This window comes from Cygnus atratus, chromosome 12 (assembly GCF_013377495.2).
Source record: "Cygnus atratus isolate AKBS03 ecotype Queensland, Australia chromosome 12, CAtr_DNAZoo_HiC_assembly, whole genome shotgun sequence".
In the NCBI taxonomy this organism is placed as follows: domain Eukaryota; kingdom Metazoa; phylum Chordata; class Aves; order Anseriformes; family Anatidae; genus Cygnus; species Cygnus atratus.
The window spans coordinates 7,928,628-7,952,191 of NC_066373.1; the positions used below are offsets into that span (position 1 = coordinate 7,928,628).

Here is a 23,564-nt window from a genome sequence, read left to right on the forward strand (position 1 = left end):
CACTCTTAATTCCTGAGGAAAAAAAAAAAATCCTGAAACTATACTGTTCAGAAGACAATATCCACTCTCGCTCCCACTATCACCTCTGCAGCACGTTTTCAGGGAATTCATCAATCTGTGTATAGCTGAGAAACCATCACAGAAACAAAACATAATGTGGTGGTTTGTTGTTGTTGTTGTTGTGTGTGTGGTTTTGTTTATTTTTATTTTTTCTTTAAATAGGCTACAGGACCAGTTCCACCTACCCTCATGAATCTTATCTTTTAAGATTGCTCATTTATTTGCATAATATGCAAATATTATGGGGTTCTTCCTCCTAGAGGCTTAGCTGAATCTGTTGCTAAAAGGTTTTTAACTGGGTTTCATTCCCAGTGTGTCCCTTTACATCTGTAAGTGATTATACAAGATTTATGGACAAATTGAATTATTTCCTGTTTTTGAAATGAAGTACTGTTGCAATGAAGTGATTCCATAAATTTTGTTTTTTGATCTTTAATTCCTTAAGAAAATGAACATCAGAATTAAAAGATTAGTGTTCAGTTTCAGCAACGAACATATTCCCCAAATACACCATTAGCTTTTCACAAGCAAATTCATCATTTTGAAGTTGGGAGACAGGTTTACAATGCTAGATTAAACAGGAATTACTTAAAAAAAAATAAATAAAAAGAAGAAGAAGGGAACACAAGGATGAAATAATGGAAAATTCAATTTAGTTTTCAAAACATTTTCTGGAATGTGTTCCTCTAGCTCCTCAAAGAGAGAAATAAATTATTTCAAAATAACTCTGAATACAGTGATGATACACACACCACACAGTACTTGTGTGGGTGTGTGTTCTGTGAAGACAGCTGAAAAGTGAGCATCATTCCTACCGAAGATATCACAGTGTAATGCTAATCATCTTTGCACCAAGTAGTGGGAGTAAAGCCATGCTAATCCATTTTTGTCTTAGTAGGGAAGCAAGATTTTCTAGATATCACTGATAGATAACACCGAAATGAATCAGGCTGGATTATGGCCATATGAGTGTGATAATCTTATATGTAGGCATAAACACATATCACATGCAGAAGATTTGTATACGTTTGTATACAGTTTTTACATCCCCATAGTTCACGTTGTTCATGTTCTAGATATTCACACAAAAATACCACTGACACATTCATCTCTTCTAGCAAGAAAATAAGACCAGTAACTGCTATATCATGAAGAATGCACCCATTAGAAAAAGTGTATTGTGTTAGAACTTCAATATTACATTACAGAACAATGAAACATTAATTTGTTCATCTGTATTTTATGCATTTCTTGCTACAGAGGTCCAAAAATAAAATGCCTCATACTGCATCCTCATTACATAAGTACTATATATATAGCATGTGAGTTCCTCTTCAGTTTCAGAGCAGTCAGAACTGGTGTGGCATTCTGAGGAAAGAAGAGGTTTAGTAAAACTTTGTTTTATCCTGAATAAGAACACTGCCTAGTAATGACTGTGTTGTAGAAATGTCAAGGCTGAAATTAGCCGTGGGTGGAGATCTCTTTAAGGGGAATTAAGTAAGTGGATAATGGAAGTGAAATACTTTTATTGTGGAAAAAGAAATAAAATTCCTTGAACTCCAAAAGGAGATGAGTTTTGTTTGTTTGTTTGTTTGTTTTTTAAGTAATACTGAAGTATTTTTAAGAGGACTAGCAAAACTCAACATTTAAATAATTTTCAGAGCATCATTTAGTACAGCTCTTGATGTTTCTACCTGTGGGTTAAAGGAAGAAGGCAAAAGAAAAGAGTAACAGCAAAATTGGTAAAGGGGTAACCTTCTCATTGTCAGCTGCTCCAGTGTTGAATTTGCTTCCATCAGCAATTAAGAGTAGGGCTTGACTGCACAGATTTTACAGTTATTCATGATCCCAGCAATGCAATGGCACACATTCTCTGAATTTTGATGTGACAGTTCCAAATTTGGTTTGTTTTTCTAGGAAAGAGCAGGAGTATTTATTTTTTTATTTGTTTTTATTCAGTGAAGTAGCTTAAAAACATACTCCCCAAGGAATAACATATAAAGAACGTGCAAGGGTCAGGGATGGTCAAGCATAAATGTGCAAAATGTGCATAGTTTCAGTGATAAGGGAAGGTCGTAAGAGATGGGAAAGATTAGAACCAAGAAAACTTGGTTGTAGAAGATGGTAGAAGAAATGACCAATTCCTGGGCATAGATGGCAGCTTAGGGAATAGTGAAGGGAAATGATTTCTGGAGGATTTAAAGACAGGATTTATCTCAGCTGTTTCCCCCATAATGGTGGAATGAAGAAAAACACGGTTCTTTACCGAACTACCTCTGAAACTATACTACCACACTTGTACTTATTCCTACGTTGCCAGGAAAACTTAGTTCAAAATCCATTTATTTTAAAAACAGAAACAGAGGTAGAAATATGTCAGAGATGATCTCAGAGGTCTTTCTCTTTCCTTTCACCCTAAAACTTTTCTGTATTGTTTCCCTTTTCCTCTCTTGTGTTAATGATTTACCTTTTAATCTCTTACTTTCACTGCATCGTCTTTTAAATCTCATGTCAACCAATTCACTACATTTTTATTCATCTGATCTTCTGACCAGTTTCCTGTCAATGTGGTTTTTTTTTCTCACCCTCTTCACAATGAATGTTCCTCAGATAAGGGTCATGCCTTTGCTAAGAATTATAAAATATTACTCATATATACAGATATAATTTATGATCAGAAATCATCTTTCTTTGCAAGTGTTTTGTTGTTCTTTTTCCTAGAATACCAAACAAGTTCCTTTCAATTTCTCTCACTCCTTCTCCTACACCCTCCTTTTTTTCTTCTCTTTTTCTTTTTTTCTCTTTTTTTAATTTTTATTTTTTTTTATTTATTTAATTAAGCCATTTGCTTGCCTAGCGCTTGGCAAAAATATCTTCTGAAAGCAGGTCCACATCATGTTTGTGTGGCTGTATAATTAAAAGTAACTTCAGAAATGAATACTGTGTTTTGGTAACTGAACTCACATGCAAGCTTGAATATTCACATATCAGTTTCAGCACAAGCAATTCAATGCAACCAAGATATGAAAATTTGGAGAAGTCTAGATTAAAAAATGAAACCTCCACTATCACAGTTGAGTCAGCATACCATGCTTACATTTGAAAATGACCTGGTACAAGTCACTGTACTGAACATGAGAAAGAGGGTGATTCTGGCTCCTCTTTTTAACTACAGTAAGGCAGAATGGTGTATTCAAAAAAATTGCTAGGGTGCTGTTTTATTTTCCAAAGTATCTTGGCAGTCCTTCAACTAACTTGCTTTCAAAGACATAGCCAAATTGCTGAAAACCACATTATCCTCAACCTAATACTAAAAACCATTAGAAATTACTCTGCATTTCATGGCCAGATTTTGATGTCTTTACTCATAGTAAATTTTTATATTCCCCCCAAATTGGCTCTTTTGGCTGATGGGTTTACTTCTCTTTTACTTTTGTGACAGTTAAAGATAATCTGCACTGGATATGTGTGTATCAGCAGGGATTGAGAACCTGAGTAAATAAAAATGTACTTCTGTAAGTACATATTTATCCATTTTGCAAATACAGAACAAGGGACTGACTATGCAAAAAAAAAAAAAAAAAAGAAAAAAAGAAACTAATATATTAATCCATCAGGAAATAGATTCACACTAATCTGACAACACGAATAAATATAAGTAAAATGTATTAAGAAGATTATTTCCTACTCCCCCCTTCACAGACTTAATTTTGCTTTTCATCATCTTTTTCCATAGCTGTCTCTATTTTCCCCTTCCACATTCCCCACAAATCATATGGTTAATTGGTTAAGTCCACTCTAGAGTCTAACCATCAATTCCCAGACACAGCATCTTTCATTTCAATGTTTTTGGCTGATTACAGCTGCACTTAGAGGAAAACAAATAAGTATGTATCAACATACTGCAAGTGCTACATCTGTGTATGAAAATACACAAACAGATAATTAAACATCAACAAAATATCAATAGGATTAAAGTGTCATGTTGGAACAAATCTTGATAAATCCTCCTCAATAACAATATTCTAACTACAGCGTCATAAGGGGAATATAAATTTAGCCCATTAAAGTGCTGTTGGACAAAGAAAGACACATTAATACATCTGTTAGTCATTTTCTTACTACTAAGGGATTCTACTATTGTGCTACAGATGAAAGCATTGGCCAAGAAGAGGTTTGAAAATATGCAAATTAATGCTAACAACATAATAAATATCTTATTGTTCATCAACAGCTCAACAGCATAGTGGCATACTTTACATTGTAAGTAATCAAAATTTGTTGATGTTTAGACACACATACCTACGACAGACATCTCTGGAACTGTGGCATGATATGGACCATCAACAAACTCTGGGGCATTGTCATTGATGTCCTGAACCTTTATAATGAATTCTGAAGGAGGCTCCAGAGGTTTGTTTGTGTCCCTGTCGACTGCTTGAGCTGTTAGAGTGTACTCAGCTTTTTCCTCACGGTCAAGCCTTTTCATTGCATGAATGTCTCCAGTCTTGTCATTGATCACAAAGATTGTTCCAGCTCCATCTCCTGACAGGATATACTTGATTTTACTGCTGCCAGGATCCAAGTCGGTATGTAGCTAAAAGGAAAAATAAGTATTTTAGAGATAGAAATTACATACTCCTCCCCCCCCCCCCAGCACACATTGGTCTAACTATACATTTTCGAAAGCTATTCTTTTGTACTTTAATCTTAGCCCCAGTGATTTATATCTCAGCTTGAACATACAAGAAGAGTAGGGATTTGTATGCATACTAATCAAAAGTGAATGTAATCATAGGCATAATTAGACTTTCTATTTAAAAAGCAGCTGTTATATATATATTTTTTAAATCCCTGTTCTAAAATGTCTTCAGAACCATTATCAGCCAAAATGAACAAGCACAAAATGTCCTTAACTTATTAGATTAAAGGGTGAATGAAGGATTAACAATAACACATATTTTAATCTAGATGTTTATTTTTAGGTATTGCTTTCAGCATATTTTCAGGTGACTGAAAATGGCTGAACTACGGCATCTACGTAAATGTTTTAATGGACAGCAGCCCCAGAATTTTAGAACTATGTCATAACTCAACTGTTAGCTGAACTTAAATGTTTCTAAGATTTCCCCTCAAATACTTTTGAAGCAATAAAGCAATTTCTGCTTTTAAGCAGAAATACAAGAAAAACTCTTATGCATATCTTCCTATTTTCCTCAATGCCTCCATCAGAAAAAAAAAAAATACTTTGTACTTGGCTTTTCAAAAAGCAAGATAGAATTATAATAACCGGAAACAGTATAGGAAAACCAGGTATTCTTTACTTTGATTTTTTTGTTGTTGTTAATTAAAAGCCTGAAGTGAAGAACACTAGAGACAAATAAAAGACTTCCATTGATTTTTTGTAGGCTCAAAACCAAGTCCTAAATATCAGATTATCTCCAATAATTTTTAATTTGCAAGTGTGCCAACTGTTGGACCAAATGTATTCATGTCAACAGAAAAAAAAAAAAAGGATAATAATTTAAGTATACAATAATAATGCTTTACATGCTGTTTACTGTTAAATCTAACACACTGAATATGAACAACAAGAACAAGTGAATGCATCATTAACAATGTACCTTGCATTTATTATTATTTCCCTCTACCTCACAAAAGGTAGTCTAAAGCAAATACGTACAACCTGCTTAGGACGGTTGCAATATGACTTACAACTACTACTCAACTTGTTCCTGTTTGCTTATTTTTGTGCAGACAGCTCAACAGAAATTGTTGCTGGTTATGCATTTTACTCTTCGATTGATAGCACTGGTTACCATGGCCTAGCAGCACTGTCATTTGATATAAGAGCTTGCACGGAGATATTAAAATAGGTGTGGAAAAAGGGCTTGTACACTTGGCTACAGCCAAGCCACAAGTAGATTTTACGTCATACAATAAGTAGGCTCTGCTGGTTCTTCAGCAGATAATTGGTCACTTACAGTCACATCTGCAAATTAGCTGTTCAGAGCTTAGAAAGCTCTTTGATAGCACCTTACCAAAGGGAATCTTTAATTGTTGCAATGAGCACAGCAGACAATGGCAGCCAGGTCTGATTTTCCAGTTGATCTCATATATACATACAAAATCCTGGGCCGTCAGTGTTTTGCCTGCTCTGCAACAATAGCAGAATTCCCATCCTGAAGGTGTAACTTCGTTTGTGTTTTGCCGGACAATACATTATTACCACACCATCTATTACCACACCATCATTTCAACAACTTTTTAAAAGCAGTTTAATTGTCTGTGAATATGAATGACTCAATGAAGTTTACTCTTCCTACCACATAAACACAGATGTTAAGTGATAGCTGAGTACTCTTTGCAAAAACTTTTTTCTTTTTCTTATTGTAGTTGCTATCACTTTTTATGTGAGAACAATCATTATTGCCCTTGTGAACAGGATTACACTTGATCTAGGTGTCAGCAAGATAAACACTTATCTCCAGGTTTCCAGAACTTGTCAAGATCAATCCAGAACGTGTTTGTGTTTTAAACAGATTGTTTATGTTTTAAACATCTGTTTGATCCCTGGATAAAATCCGTATGTTATTAACATCACATATGAGGGTTTTGGCAGAATATTCTTAGCTGAATTACAGTGGTATCATATCTCTACGTTGCTTTACTGAGTTCCGTGTTTCCTGACACTTAGAAACATCTCCAGTTCACCCAAGTTCACAAAGTGTTACAGTGAAAAACTGTACTCTGAATTTCTACAGTGGCACTGGCTGGATAGAATAGATATTCCACATCAATATTTGAAGTTCTCCAATTTACTATTTGCTAGTAAATCAGAGATGCTGTCAGTATAGTCTCTGGTGCAAGTTTTACCCATATTATCCAACAGAGGTTACAGTTCATAAACCAGTTCTGGGATAAATTAATGTAAAGTTATAAAGCCTTTGCAGTGCTAGTAAGATACTGACAGTTAAAATGAGAAAATGTATATAATTAGTATTAATTGCTTCTTCGAGTAAGTTAAAGTCCTTTGTATCAAAAGAAATAGATATCACTATTTGAAATGCTACAAAATGAAGAGCTAAACATTAAACAAAAAGTGGAAGCGCTAGAAGTTTTTTATAATGTTAAAGTTGAAACTGACTCTGACCATAGAATCATAAAATGGTATAGGTTGGAAGTGATTTTAAACATCGTCTAATTCCAATTCCCTGCCATGGGCAGGGACACTTCCCACTAAACCAGGATGTCCAAAGCCTGTGGAAAAATCAGTGGGAAAACAGTTTTTCACCCAAAGATTAATGGTGGTGAAAATGATAACATTTTTAGTTCTTTAAAACAAAAACAAGCAAGCCATACATGTAGCATTTACTGAAATAATATGTACTTATTATGGTGAGTAACCAGGCTGATAGATTAAAGTATCTTTTCTAGGTTTTGAAGTTCTTATACCTTAATATCAAAATATTGTAATAAATTACCTATGGAACAACCACATTTTCAAAATCATTTCATTATTTGGATTTAGGATTAAAACACTATGATCTTCATCTGAAGTCAAATCACAAAACTGAAGTGAAATTCTAAGCTAAAAATGAAAGCAAAGTATATTTTTCCAAGTAACATTTCCAATCTTCTACCAGATACGAATGATAATTTACAGCCATCGTCAAGCTTCAGCAAGCTGCATTCATGTGAAGGTTAAAGATCATTAAACACATAATTATATGGGGTTAAGGTGAATGATAGAGAGACATAATGAATATGATAAATGAATATCAGTTTCTGTTGAAAAAGACTCATAAATGTGGTAAATGTGAAACTGCTTTTCCACACCTCTAGCTTTATTTGTTGTGCCTGTGTTTGAAAATTGACTTCCTGTTGTTCAGAGCTAAATTGAGAAATTGACAAGAATTTCTATTTAAGAAATGAGACAGCTATAGCCAGCCCCTATATTCCACTACCTGATAGCATCCCAAAATAAACAGAAAACCATGTTACTGGACAACTTCATCATGTTCACGGTGAGTCAAATTCACTTCCTTTATGTGAGATTCAGTTCATCAGACTTCAAAGGAAGTGGAAGCTTCTTCCTCCATGTCTACCCTGCCCGTGGACTGTAAAATCAAACGTATCTCTCCCTTAAAGTAGCAGATGCGACCCCATCACCCAAGTCATGCATGGATTTATGGCAACAGGAGATGTTTTGGATCCTCTCCTAGTTTTAATGGTTACGCAGATGCTCTGTATTAATACCCAACTAATGTAGCCTCAGCACAGGCCCCCTCCTAAAAAATGAACTTCACTCAGAATGAACCCTACGGACACCACCATTTCTAATCATCATTAATTCCTTTGCTATTCTGTGTTATAATATAGATAATAATCAGTGAAGCCAGTATTAATGGTAACAGCACACTCAGCATGCTAACACAAAACTAACACTATTTTCACCAATAATGAATGCATATCTAAAAGTATTGCCAACACACTACTCAAATCTATAATATATATTTATAGTCTCGAATGTACATATATTACAAACTTGCATAATTACAATCAATGCAAAAGAACTGCAGAGATGAAACTTAGTTAAAGAGCCTCTATATTCTCTAGACTACTCTGCAGCAAAACAAAAACACCCTGAGCATGTTATTCATATTAAATTTTCTTCTATAGATACTTGTTCGCTGTATTTTCAACCACATTTTCTAACAAATACTCAAGTCAAGCACAGACCAAGCATGGACCAAAAACACAGAAGCTGCAAGCTGGGTTCATGAAGTTCTCTTGCAGTTCAGGGCACACAGAGAGATTTATGAGTCTCTTCCACAGATGGAAACTGTCTCACCTGCTCTCAGTCAGCTATCTGGCAAACCAACGGTGGCCAAAACAACAGTTCACTCAGCGCAATGACTTTTGAGTTCAAGCCATGTGTTCACCATCAAGAACGTACATAATGCACTTGGGTCTGGTCCACATCCAGAGTTAGCAGAAAGTGGGTGACTGGCCTTTGTAGTAGGATCAGGCATTTAGAGTCCTCTCCAGGTGTGTTGTGATGTATGACTTGATACAGACTAGCCCGTAACGAAATGCACTATCAAAGGGAAGATTTGTAACCCCAATTTCCCTGTATTAGTGACAAAGCATGAACATATCAATAATTCACAAGAATGGGGAAATCTACATTTTACAAAAATGCTCCTGGACATTTTTAATGAGGAAAAGAGACGGCACTGTTATGTAGTCAAGTTCTTATTTGAGTTTGTTAGAAAGTAATTAATGTATCTTCATATAATTACAAGGGAATTACCCCTTTCTTGTTTCAAGTGAAAAAGCATAATCTGCCTTTTAAACTTCATTTTAGAATTTGCATCATTTTACTTGTTCCTAACTCTGCAAACTTTTTAAAGAGATTAATGAGTGAATTGCTGATTTTCACCTGATGTTACACAGATATGCATGCAACATACAAACACTATCCTAATGCCTCATGTGCTTCTATTTTATTATTATTTTACCTAGGCCTTGCTACAAAATTACTCGTTTATGAGGCAGATCCTGTTTAACTAATTTAGAGACACCTTTTTTTTTTTTTTTTTTGTAACTTTTATGACTCTTTTCCAAATCTACTGGGTTCTAAGAAGCTCTAGCTCATTCTATAAGAGTATGGAAAGATTTTAGTGGCTTTTACATTAATTTATATACAACAATGCTTTCAAAAACTATAATGCACCTTACTCACTGTGTTTCTTTCTTTGTCACTGTTCAGCCATTTTTCTAAAAACGTGAACATCATTAGGTGTTACAGAAAGTTTTCACGTGTTGTTGACAAGCTCTGACACATACCAGACAATGAGCACATTCATTGATGACCCAGAGTTTTAAAAAATCATTCATAATTAAACTAGTACAGATAGCTTCAATTCATTTGCACACAATGCAGAATTAATAAATTGAATGTAATGTCAATTTAATAGAATCTTTCATTTTCTCCATGGATAGGTTGATGCCATCTTCAGTAATGGGAATTATAGCTGCACAATGGGGAAGGGGAAAACCAAATATTCTGCATTATTATTCAGGGTAATGACAAACTGAGGCACAGACTTGACGTACCTGACATAATGTCAGTACTTGGAACACTCTCAGAAAGGAGACAGACATGTCCATGGACGATAACGGTTTCATTTAAGATATGAGAATCATGTAACTTGAAGCCTCTGGAGTAACTGTCAAAAGACATTACTGCTCACACTTCTCAGCTGCAGTTTCATAACCATATTCAAAGAGAATTAAAGCAGTAATATCCCTAACACTTTCATTTAAGAGTGTAATCTCTGCTTTTGTCTGCCTCAGTTTCCTACCATGTCATTTGAGTATCTTTGATTCCAGATGGCTTCTTTTATGTTTCGGTTTATTCTTTGCTACTGCTTTTTTATTCTATTTGATTTGCTAATTTTGTCTCTGTTTATATTCATACTGTGTGCACAAACTGCTTTTCATTGCTTACCTTTCAGTATCATCTTATAATACACTATTGTTGAATTGTTGTTTAAAAAATGGAGACAAGACTGGGATCTAAGAACGTGTTTGTTCTAATTCACTATGACCAACAGATCCAAGAAAAGAGCTGAGGAATCTGACTGTATCTTGAGCCAAGTCCTTACTGGTTAGAGCACCACTGATCCTTTCTGTACATCCACCACATATCACCTTCCTCACCGGGCTGAATTCATCATTTTAAACATATATTTTCACTCAACACCTTGGGAAGAAAAAGATAGTTACTCTTGTGTTTACAGATGGGAGGATCAGAGGAAGAGATAAATTCACCATCAGCCTCACAAAGATCCATATCAGGAAAATATATCAAGACCAGAGGATTGCCCAAGCCATCCCTAAACACCTCTACAGATATATCTCCAGTTAACCACAGTATTCCTTTTAAATTAAAATAGCCGTGTAGCGCCAGTGCTGTTTCACAGAAGAATCCTGCCAGGAAAACTCCCTAAGAGTTGCTGTGCCCTCAGATACAGCCTTCCCCAAATCCACAATCGCATGTTTGTCTTCAGTGGTTGGCAACAAAGGTAATTTGTTTCCACCCTTTGCTATCTTCATTCCAAAGCCTGGGCTCAGATTGATTTTTGTGTATCTATTATATACCTTGTTTCTTCTGAATCCTTATGTTAAGCCAGATGATAACTACGGCTTTCTGTTTTCCTAGTTCTGGCCTTGGCCCTTTCCATTTGGGGATACCATCTGTCTCCCCTTCTGTCCTGAGAACATAGCCACCACATATGACCCATGTCCCACTACAGCTTGGACTTTTGTCGCTTCTTTCTGCAGCAATTTAACGCCCAAGTGTCCTGTGTCAAGTGGCCTCAGATGGTTGACACCTTTTTGTAGTTGGCTTTCTGCCTAGCCTGGAGTTCACGCAACTATTTCTGAACCCAGGCTGCTGTTTCTTTCTTGAGTTCCAGCAGACACCCCTCCTGTAAAAAAGGTCTTGATTTTTTAACCCAACTGTTTCTGATACTTGGAAACATACAATGATATTGTGTCACACTGCCGAATAGGAATCCCTTCCTATCTCATTTGCTTCTCTGTTATTTCATCTATAGAGCACTGTGGCTCACCGCAGGAGATCTGAAAGCTGGGTATAGCAAGCCTCAAAAATTGCACGCAGCTTTAGTCATGAAAAACATATTCTCTCTTCTGTATCTTTATGGGGAAAAATAGTCTCTCTCTGTCATCTCCTACTGTTTGGGGTCAAGCACTTTTATTAACAATTCCAGTGCTTCAGGCATTATAATTAACAGTGCCTCCTACGCTTGTCACTCTTTCCCCATCTCAATGAAATAGCAGTAAAGCCATCTACTCCCTCCCCCCTCTTGGCAGTCCTGGACTGTAGTTTTTACTAGTCCTGCTGGCATTTCTGCTACCTGTAAGACTGTCAGGTTTCCAAACATTACTTCAGAAGACTGTTTCCATTTTGGTTGTTAATTCCTATTGCCAGCAGAGCCTGTCTTGGTCCTCCTTCCTCAATATAGACAAAAGATGGGGAAGGCTGTAAAAAAAAACAACCAACCAACCAAACAAACAAACAAAAAAAAAACACAAGCTGTGGGAGTTTCCCATTCAAGGAGACAGCAGAAGCTGGGCAGTTCCTATACATCAAATCCTTCTCTTTTGTTCCTTTAATCATCATCATCTTATTCAGACTGTTCTAATCTTTTCTTCCATGTTGTTTGAGCTGTATTTTTCCTTTCCTCTTTAAAAGCTTATTATAACTTGCTAGGCTTCATTCTCAGGCAGAGTACATTGCACTTGAGCACTAAGACCTCTTTGTGTTTTTCAAATGATTTTCTCAAGTGAATGTCAGAGCAATATCTTATAATACATACTCTTAGGATTGCAGAAGAGGAATAAAAAAGTTAATCACTACATACCCTCAGCAGTAATTTGAAGCCTGCTTACAAAATCTGTCAAACTACGACAAGCTATATCCTAGATCAGCAAAGGCAGAAAAACTACAATAGGACAGTTGGTCAAAGGTGAATAGAAACTTCTATTTATTTGAGCATATTTAAGTTGTCATGATTTTACAATCCTTCAAGGCTCTGCTTTCAGCTGCTTTGACCACACTGGCTTCTGAACATGCTTTGCACTCAATGATTAGCAGGATCCCAATGATAGTACGTTTAACCTGTTTTCCTTTTTAATGCAAGAATTTCAAATCCATGCAGAATACATTCTGTTATTTAATAACATTATAAACTGGAAAGCATTATAATACCATTTTGAAGGTTATTTTTCAAACTTAGGATGAGTGCTTAGCATACTCCAGTGTCTGAACATAAGGGAGTAAGTACTCTGTCTAAAACCACATGATGTGTAAAGCTGGCAGTGCAAATAGAAAGCTCTTTTCTAGCAATTGGCTGTCAAACATCTACAGTGCAGAAATATAAACATCAGCTATGCAGCCAGCTTGGAGCTAAAATTGAAAACTGTTGAGAAGGTAACTGAGCGAAATGAGGAGAACTGAAAAATTAAATTGTGAGTACTTACATATTGATTCTTATAAATTACCTGCTTACACATGATAATGTAACTTATTTATCAGTGCACTTACACTAATCCGTGGACTGCGCACATGGGTACAGTCTAATCTTTTTCTCACTGAAAAAATTTCAGGTTATTTGGAATGTGAAAATAAACACAGGTATGGAATGCAACAAAGCAAATTCCTTAGGAGTTGCCAAACAAGATGACAGCTCTTCAGAGATTCTAGTTACATACCCATATCAGAACATCATTTATAACAATTAATAGATATAACACGAGGATAATTTATTTTTTCACTTTCTCTCGCAGTTAGATGTTCACTAGATGTTCAACTCATGCAGAATTGTATGCTATTCAGAAGAATCTGTTTGCAAATAGTTACTACGATTTCATGCAGTTTCACAAGAAATTATTTGTCATATCACTTGTGTAGTTTCCAAAGTTTCCTAATGTAATTCCTCTTGCGTTTCCAACAAGTCATGAATTCATGTGAATACCTTACAGAGTGACTTGCAAAGGTTACGTGTCTCATTATGAAATCAATTTGCAGCACCATTAAAATTGAAATATTTTGTAAACCAATAGAGATAGATCATTGCTTCTGCCTTTGTTAATGCTTTTCTGGAAGAATTGAAGGAGGAGAGGAGAATGCAAACCTTTCCAAATATACAATATTAAATATGCAGAAATAAACAACTGTGCCCATTCTGGCAGGCTTTACTATTTAGTATTGTATTACCTCTCATCTTCTAGCAACTTGTATCGAGTCCTGCAGTCCCCTTCTCAGTACACATGGAGACTTAAGTCTTAGTGACAATTACCACTTTTTTTTTGGCACAACAGATGACCTGACCTGTTTCCAATGAGTCAAAAATAGCAGAGCTAGGTTTATAAGTGTGGGCAGCATTTAGATTATTTATGTCACTTGCTGTAAACATCTAACCTGCCTGTAATTCAAAACATCCAAAATTTGGGGCCAACGTCCATGTATCATCAAAAAAAGGAACGCCTACTCAGCATGAATAGAGATGAATCGTACACAAACCAATATCACAAAGCTCTAAGTGTGTAACATATGTCAATCTCAAAACCACCAGAATCCATACAGACTTAGCAGTGAATTAGTCTAGACCTTTATCCAAATCGTTTGAGCTCCCAGTGAAGACTACTGTTGGGAGACTGCAGGAGACATCTGTACCAATTTAATGATAGTTGAATCGCTGTTGGATTTCTCTACCCACGCAAGCCTGGTAGTGCTCGTATTGCTCCATGAGCACAGAGTAGCCCCAAACTCATATGGTTGTCTCCCCATTCAGCTGTCCTTTGCAGTCCTCTAACAGGGCATTCATGTTGGAAAGGACAAGTGATCAGCTTATTCCTGTGCTAATGTCTTTTGGGGTAAATGGTGGAGAAGATGCACAATACCCAATCGACTGAAGTTAAGAGGCAAAGGAACACATCACAGATTTCTCAGAATCTCTTTTCAAATGATACATGGATTCTCCCACCTTCAGAGAGCTGGTTGTTACTGGTGGCCACCTAGAGAATGTAGTGGCTGTAAAAGGAACAGCAAAGGAGAGAACCAGCTGCCTAAGGGAAATCCATGAAGATCTCCAAGGTATTTGCTGAGGTTTCTTTAAGAAAAAGAGTTCAGGTACCTATTGTAAAGAAGCACAAAAACAAACAAACAGAAAACTCCAAAAAGCTGAGAAAGAGGTACTACATTGAGAACTGAAGTTTACAAATTATCCAAATGATAATCCACATACAAGAACTGCACAAAATCCAACTGTCTTATGTACATTTCTCACTATTTATCTGAAGGAACTTATCTGAGAGAATAACCAAATGACAGCTGGTTAGCTGGGCAGCTGACAACTGCAGAGTCAGTACTCATCTATAAATAATGATTATTAATTACATGTATTACAATAGCACATAGAGGTCCTTGTTGACACCATGGCTCTGTTACATTGTATGCTGCAGCCTTCACTGAGACTATTTCACCATCCTATGCTGATGCTGAAATACCAATAGCTTTCCTTTTTCTGAAAAAGAGACAAGAAAGAATGGACCCAGAACACACTGTTTTAGAAATGAGCTTCTGAGACATGGGCTAATTTCTGCAATTGCTACCTACAGATTCAGTATGGCTCAAACTCATGGAAAAATGAGGCTGAATTCTGAACAAATTTCTAGTCCTAAATTGATTTATTATTATTATTATTATTACGCATCTAAATGGTTTTCAGGAGCTGATCTAAGACTCAAGAACTCAGTAGGAGTCTTTTTATTCAGTCAAAACTCTACATTTGAAACATATATGGAGTTATAATTAAAGATACTGCATGAAAGAACCCCCTACAAAAAAAAATATATATATATATATTTATATATATATATATAGTTTTGCAACAAATGTTGGGAGATGCCAAAATTAAGGCTGTCTTTAAGTGTCTTTAAGATCCTGATTTGCTCACCTTGTATGCAGGCATTATGAGATACAACCTCAAACTATACGATTGCATATGATTGCTCCCCACAGGACCCCTAACTCTCTCTGCATGCAGAACAGAGTGCTCATTTTCTGAGCAGCTATTCAATACTTTTTCCCCTTCATTGTTCAAAGCATGGCCCTATGAGTTTACTATCTAATATTTAAGCCTTGTTCCAAAACAGAATTGTTAATGTCCCTGTGCTTTTCCTGTGGTGCTCATCACTGGTGTCAGAACACACTACAGACATTGATTAAAAAAATCACATTTATTATGTGACAGAGATAAATATGATTATCCTTGTTCTATATACTGGGAACTCAGTGACAAAGAACTTAGAAGGTGATTTACTATTAACAAATTGATTTAATAATCTCATCTGAATAATTTCAGATTTGTACAACTGGATTTTAAACTTATGAAGCTATTGTTGATCAACAGCAATTGTGCTGGAAGAGAATCCAGCTGCGGAAATACAGGAATGTAATCAGAGTTCGACCTCACCTTCCTCCAGCTTCCAGTAACTGCCACACTCATCCTCTGGCATTTCATTAGCTTCCCAAGATCTGAATCAGTTCCACTCTCCTCTACATGGCTTCCCCATGCTTCTCCATTATCTAAACATTTGCACTGCCCATCCCAAAAATAACAGTGGGAAGTATAAATTTTGAAACTTTCTAGGGAAGGGAACAGAAACCAGTTTAGGGCTGGTCTTTTTGGTGACTGGCCCAAAAGTTACACACCTGGGAAGCTCTGCTTGAGGTGCATTTCTCAGCTTGCTATTCGAGCACCGCAGACACAAAGCCTTGTTTCCTGCTTGGTGGTGATGTTCTACGAGAATTTCAGCGAATCACTGCCCGGTATTCCCAGTTTCCCAGTTAACAAATTCCAGTTCAAAACTCATCAAAAATTTGTCTGACTGACTGTAAATAACATGCGCTGTATTTTCACCTGGTGAGATTCTTATGGCTTGCTATTTCTGTTATCTAGTTTTTCATTCATATTATGACTCCATAATTTATGGTCCAATTAAAATCAGAGTTTACCACTAGCCAACAAGTCTATTTTTGAACACATTTCTGATAACTAATACATCAGGTGTAACTGACTTTAATATAAACTAGATAAATAATGAGATTAACAATTATCTGACTGTGAGATAATAAAGTGTTCAAAATAGCAAGACCCTGAAGTAAAGTAAAATATTTGAGATTATTTATCGAGTCAGTAAAGCTGCCTTTTCACATTTACTTAGGATACAGGAAATAGAATATTTTGTTTGCCTATGGAGATGGGATCATTGGGTATGTAAATGGACATTGATGGCAAACTTAAGTGAAAAGATAATCTCCTGTATGATGTTCTTCAGCAAAATATTAGCAGTATAAATGCACTGTTGCTCAGTTCTGTTATGGGTATTTTGACACTGAAACTTATACAAGTAATAAAAATGTGTCTTAGCTTATAAAATGTTGCTCTTTTTGACACAAACCAGGATCATGGATAATCAAAATTGCAATCACAGCATGATTAAATCAAACTCCCCCACCCCCCCCCCCCGAAACTGTGAAGCCATATTAAATGTCTCATTACTGACCACAACTGGTTTCTGAGTTTGTATACACTTAGCAGCTGTACCATAGCTCCCTGTCGCAGCTGTGCCAGCTTCACTAATAGGCAGCTTTTCTCTGAAAAAGACAGAAGCCCACAACAGGAGAATGCTGGAAGCCATAATCTTCTCCAATGTGGTATATAACTGCCTCTGATTATACAGTATCATGTTAGCAAGAAGGCTAAACAGGGAAAACCCATGGGTTCTCCAGTTTCCTTTTCTTTTCCATTATTTGCTATGGGAAAGTATGACATAGTGGTAGAACAGGTTCAAACATTATTTTCAAGGAAAAATAATTAGCGTGAATATAACCCTGTCCTCACCTGCACAAGCAATCTCAGCCTGACAAGGAGCAAACACAGCAGTTTCACTGAAATGCAACACTCACACTTCTTATAATAGAATAGAAATTCATAAGAGTAGCAGAGCTATGAACCCTGCTTTATTTCATGTATTATTGATATGCAGGTTTAACAAACAGTTCCAAATCTGTGAAAGAATCCAGAATGGCTGAAAAACTCTTATGTTTGTCAATTGTTTCAAGTAGATCATGAACAGTTCTTTAGAGATGAGTCACATTCATGGAGACTGGAATATTCATAACTATTACTAGATAGCAGCATTTACAGATTTAGTTCCAGTTTTGTATCTGTGAATACCATGGATTTCTTACACTTAACCTGTTACTCTAAATCCTTGTATGCTGTTTACTAGCATGGTCAGTCCAATTCTAACATTATAGAATAAGACATTAATTCAAACTTATTTACACCTGCAGAGAATGTATATTTATAAGACAATGGAAAGTAGTGGAGAAGTTGAACTTCAATATAAGAGCTAAATAGTTAAAAGTCTGATGGCTGCCCTTTACCAATAAAAAGGAATGAAGTTATGCAGATTGGGTGGTAGATAACAGAGAAAATGTGAAAAGGCTTTAAGAAGCCTCCATCTAAAACATGCTATATTGTCACAAGAAAAAAAAAAATCCTCATATTTCAGCTTTCTGCTATCAGCTGAGATACTTTTCCAAAGGGGTGGGAGGTAGTGAAATGTAACAACCAAACCAGTTTGGAGGATGGAGAGGAAAAAAAAAAAAAAAAGAGAGAGAAATAACTGAAGTGGACGAATGCAAAAGCAGAAAAGAAACAAAAGGATGTAAATACCTATCATAAGGCTCCTGAAAACATGTAGAAGAAAGTGACGTGACTGTTCAGCAATTTGAATTTTACCTCAGAAAATGAAGCTGAACTTCCAGATGCCAATTTGTTGATTACAAGATGGGTGGGTGTTTTTTTTTTGTTGTTGTTGTTTGTTTTTTTAATTATAGAGGACAAGCAAACCACAGCAATACCTACAAAATACCCACAGCAATGAGGATAAACTCCCCAGCTATCTATTTATGCTTATAATAATATTCATTTTAAGGGTTGCCTGGGGAGTTTCACATTTGCTAGATACTTCTTTTTTCCTTTTCCTGTTCTTGCCTACAAATAAAAGAGGGGTTGAAGAAAAAAAGCAGAATAGATGAGATTTGACAATAAGTGAATTTTTAAGCCCGTGTGGAGAAGCAGTCCCTCACCATCAAATGGATGGGAGAGTTGCTTGATGGAGAAAGAAGCTCTTCCAAGAAATCTGAATGAGAAAACAAGAATACATTCCTGAAAGGTGGACTACAAGCTATTTACAAAGATAACATAGATATCAATAGTTTCTTTGGCTGCAGATGAGAGCTAATGAATGGATCCAGAATATGAGGTCAATAAAAAGTCTCTGAAGGTTTTTTGTGTGTTTGTTTTGTTTTCCGTAAGTAACACCTGATTTGGATCTCATTGCTTCCAAGAGCAAGTGTATGTCTTCGCTAAGAATACTTACAAACCTTATTTATTCTTCCAGGAATCTTACTGCCAAGCTCATTTCTTCTCACTCCCTGCAGCTAAAGCTCTCTTCTGCTCTGATTGTCTTCTAGAAGTGACACTTTATATTGATAGCTGAAGCAAAGAGTCGTCATCAAACTGGCCACCTCAGTCAGCCCCAGGGAGCAATGCTGGGAGTGATCACACATCCTGAATACCAGCAATTCACTTGGAGCTTTCCACAAAACAAAGTTAATCCTTTATTTGTCTTTCCACAATCGAGGTAATGTTATTGTCATCTAAGTATTAATACATGGCGAACATGTACATTACTCCACAATCTGAGTTTATTACCACAGTAATTAAATTAGCAGCACCACGCCCTTGCAAAGCTTTTTTTTTTTTTTCTTTTTTTTTTTTTTTCATTTTGCCAGTGGAGAAACACAGTCACAGAAATAAAAAGGTCCAATATTCAGAACAAACTGAGTATCTGAAGGTCGTAAGGACAGCTGCTCAAGATCACTAAGAAGCCAAAACCCAAATTCCAATGCTACCCTTATAATTGCCTTTTGGACAAGATTAAAGACTCAGTGACACTCAGCCACTGTACTTGCGGATTACTGAAAAGTTCATTTAGAAATACAGGGTTAGGAAAAGAACAGTTCAATATTTATTTTTTTCCTGAACATTTCCTGACAAAATGCTTCAATGTTATTCTGTATTCAACAGTTTTTATACCTGCATATGCATTAATTTCCTTTTTTTAAAATTACTTAATATTTTAATATGCTCAAAATGTAAAGTAAATGTTAGCCTTAGAATTCATTCCATGAAATACCATATTAAGGGTTTCATTTGGATATAGTAAACATTCTATGTTTAATCCAAAACATTTTTTGATATTTCAAAAATTCGTATCAACATAAAATTAACATTTCTCCTCAACTTTAAAAAATCAAGCATGAAATGAAAATCTGTTTCCCAACTCAGAAGAAGCACTGAAATTCTAGGAGAATTAAATTCTTATTTGCTTTAAAAGCAAAACCATTCCTGCTGCCTACACAAATCTTCCAATTAAATCTTTACTTCCAACAAAAATAAAGCAATTTAATTCCTTTTGTTTACCATAATTTAATCATTTTCCTTATTAGTATCGGCTTTATTTGACTGTTTAGTGCCTTCTGCTATGACTCATTCTGTAGACATTAGGATGGCTCTCTGTCATGCCTTTACTTCAATAGCATCACAAACACAATTAAAACATATTTACTGTGATTATATTTCAGCATACAGATCACCATATATTTTGCTCTTAGGTATAGAATCCCTATTGTTAACATAATTACTATGAAGAAATAATGCAAATGAGCCTGCTGGAGACAATTATTGGACTTTCTTTTCAACTTTATAATGTTATAAACAAGAATTGACATTCCACTCAGAGGTGGACAGCAAACACCCATTTTATCGAATGCTTTAAAGACTTCAAATTAACAGAAGCTAAGTGACTTTTGTAATTATTCATCTTGTACATACAAATATCTCTAAAAGCAGATCTGAGACTGTGCTTTAGAATTATAGAGATCAAGATATCTCTGATTAGTAGTATATCATAACCACAAAAATTAAGTATTGTGCTTCTGTGATACAGGACGTCACATCTATAACTTGGCTGCCTGTAAAATTTGATGAAACAATTGCAGCAGGATGAATTAAGACCAGAGTAAAATCCACATTTATAATACCTGCTCAGAGTATTCCTTAACTTGTGTTGGATTTAGAAAGACCTTTAAATTATTTCCATTTCTTTTTGTAGTTTGCAATGAAAGCGACCAAACTATATCAGAAGATGATAAACATCCACAGGCCACATTCTCCTAAATTAGTTTCCTCTGATTCCCAGTGTCAGAATTCCCTCTCAGTTACTTAGAAATCCACAATCAACAGAGAAGTCTCACACGTAAAAACAACCATTTTCCCCCATTAACCACAGACCCATGTAGCCCCATTTCACCAGAGCATGCAGACACAACGCACCGCCAAAATCTGCCTCTGAGACAGACGGACAGAGGGAGCTCCTGCCACTAGCACGACTGCCTCTTCAGAGCCAGCAAAGTGACAGGGTCATCCCACAATGTCAAAGCTTCTGATGTTCAGTCAAACCAAACTATCATTGTTCTTTTTCTCCCCTTTTCTTCCTTTTTTTTTTCCCCTAATGTTCTTTACATTATTCAGGGTACTGCACATAAAAGAATATCCTGCCGTTTTGTCTAACACCCAACTAAAATTTTCATCAAGTTCTTGCTGACTAGGTTGTGCAAACTATCTGCACCAAAGGAAGAGATAACAGGAGGCAGACCAGACGAACAGTCCCTCAGACAGGGTCACCACGGGTGCCATCTGACTGATCTGTACAGCACTACCAGCACTTCCCCAGACTTGTTTTTTCCCCTCTGCTCTGATCAGCACAGGCTGAAAATCCAAATATACAACAGCAGATCCAGCTGCTTATTTTTTTCCAGGGACCAGGAAATAATGTTTTCAAAACATACTCTCCCCTTATACAGGATACTGTTATGAGGAAGACCAAGTTTTTGTAATTAGCGAGTAATATAAAAGAGCCTGGTAAATAAACCTAAGGGAAAGGGTCAGTGCATGCCTGAAGGCTGATGGACTGAGTTTTGGGAAACAAAAAGACATGATCAAACCTGATCTCTTCTCAGTTCTTCAAAAGTCTCTCCCCTTTTCTTCCTGCTCATCTTTCACAGATCCTAACCTGGCCAAAGAACTTGGGAATACAAGTTCAGATGCACAAACCCAATCCCATGCACAGTCCAGCCTGTTAGGACTTTGAAAATATCTTGCAAGAAAATGGATTAGTCTGAGGTTGCTCTGCCTATTGGACATCTCCAGTACTAAGTTTTGTGGCTGTTTTTGAAACAACACATAGTAGTAGTCCATATTTTTTCCCTTTCAAAACTGCAATACAAAAAGGATATCAACTCAACTCAGAATATGCCATGATGTCTAGCTGAATTTCACATCAACAAAAATGGAGATAAAACAAAATAAACAAAAAGACCAGAAGAAGAAAAAAAGCTGTACTAGTAGGCTCTCTCAAAATTTCACACACAGAAAATATAGTTAGATACCTCAATTATGCTATGTAGTAGCAAATTTTCATCTATGCCTATGCTGAACAGAAATCCAATGTTATAATTATTCCAGCATTCTATGAATCTTCATGAATGCCTGTGTTGACAAAGTTTCTCTGATGTTGAATTTTGATTTATATTTTGGTAGTTTCTTTAGTTTAAGAAAGGACTAGGGGAAAAACTCAAAAATATATTCATTCACATGGAAGGAAAAAGCATTTTTGAGAAAACAAAAATTAAACTTCGAGGGCTTTGATATGGTGGGTATTTTTGGTGCTTCACTGCATTGTAGAAATGGAAAAGTATATTTACTTGATGCATACCTAAACTCCTTCAAGTTCTATAGTATGCAAGCTTGAATTAAGCTAGCTTTACTTTTGAAAGGCCAAGAAGTGCAACCATAGTTTAACACTGTTCAACCAAGCAGTGTCTGTGCTTGGTTGAAGCTTTCAAGTAGAAAAGCTTAGATAAGCTGATAAAGACAAAACCAGACACATCTGTCATTTACGTAGGTTCCATTCAGCCCTATGGCATGACAAGTCTCAGACACTCTTGCACATTTTATTACTGCGGGGTAGTAAATAAACTTGCATAGATGATGAGATCTCAGACAAAAGAAAAAAGAAAATAGTATTTCTTGATTCCCTCCTTCCTTTGAATGTATGCTGTTACTACCGCAATAAACTATTGGGAATTAAAAATCCCAAACAATTTTGCTGAGTTATTCTTTAGAAATTTGCCATCTAACATGGAAAGAGTTTTCCATTCCCAACACAAAATTAACCCAAACAGAAGAACAACATATTTTATGCATTACCCCATTGTCACATTTACATTTGGCTAAGATGAAGAATTTGGCTGACTCTCACAGTACACACAGAAGAGCAACAGTGGCACTACCCTGCATTAAGACCTCCCTAAACTACAAACTCAGATGAAATACAGAATGTGGGCTACTCTAAATTATAGCATAATTAGGTTTACTTTTCAGGAAAAAACAGATTGTTTGTTGTCATCCCCCATCCCCCCGAATGTGAAGGTCACTGGAATGAAACACACTGGTCAGATATCTTCTTTTTAATAGCTAAAACACGCGCTGTGCACAATACCAGAAAATAAGTGGAAGAGGAAAAGCTCAATCTATGCCACCTGAGGATTCTCAAATACCGGGGCAATCAGGACAGAAATGAGTCTACGCCACCATATTGGCACACAGTGGCCAAATCTGTCGAGTAAATATCTTTTAGCAATCTGTCTGGCATAACACACTTCAGTTTCATTTTACCCTCCTTGTGGGCACAAATGAACAATATAAACT

The 23,564-nt window shown here is 36.1% G+C and overlaps 1 protein-coding gene across 2 annotated transcripts in view; it reads right to left on the bottom strand.

Moving 5' to 3' along the window:
• Positions 1-23,564, bottom strand: part of CDH8 (cadherin 8) — a 130,429-nt gene that overhangs the window by 86,717 nt on the left and 20,148 nt on the right. For both annotated transcript variants that reach the window (XM_035543337.1, XM_035543338.1), the window contains exon 2: positions 4,363-4,657. In XM_035543337.1, coding sequence (XP_035399230.1) covers positions 4,363-4,657 — 295 coding nt within the window. The remainder of the gene's footprint in view (positions 1-4,362; positions 4,658-23,564) is intronic.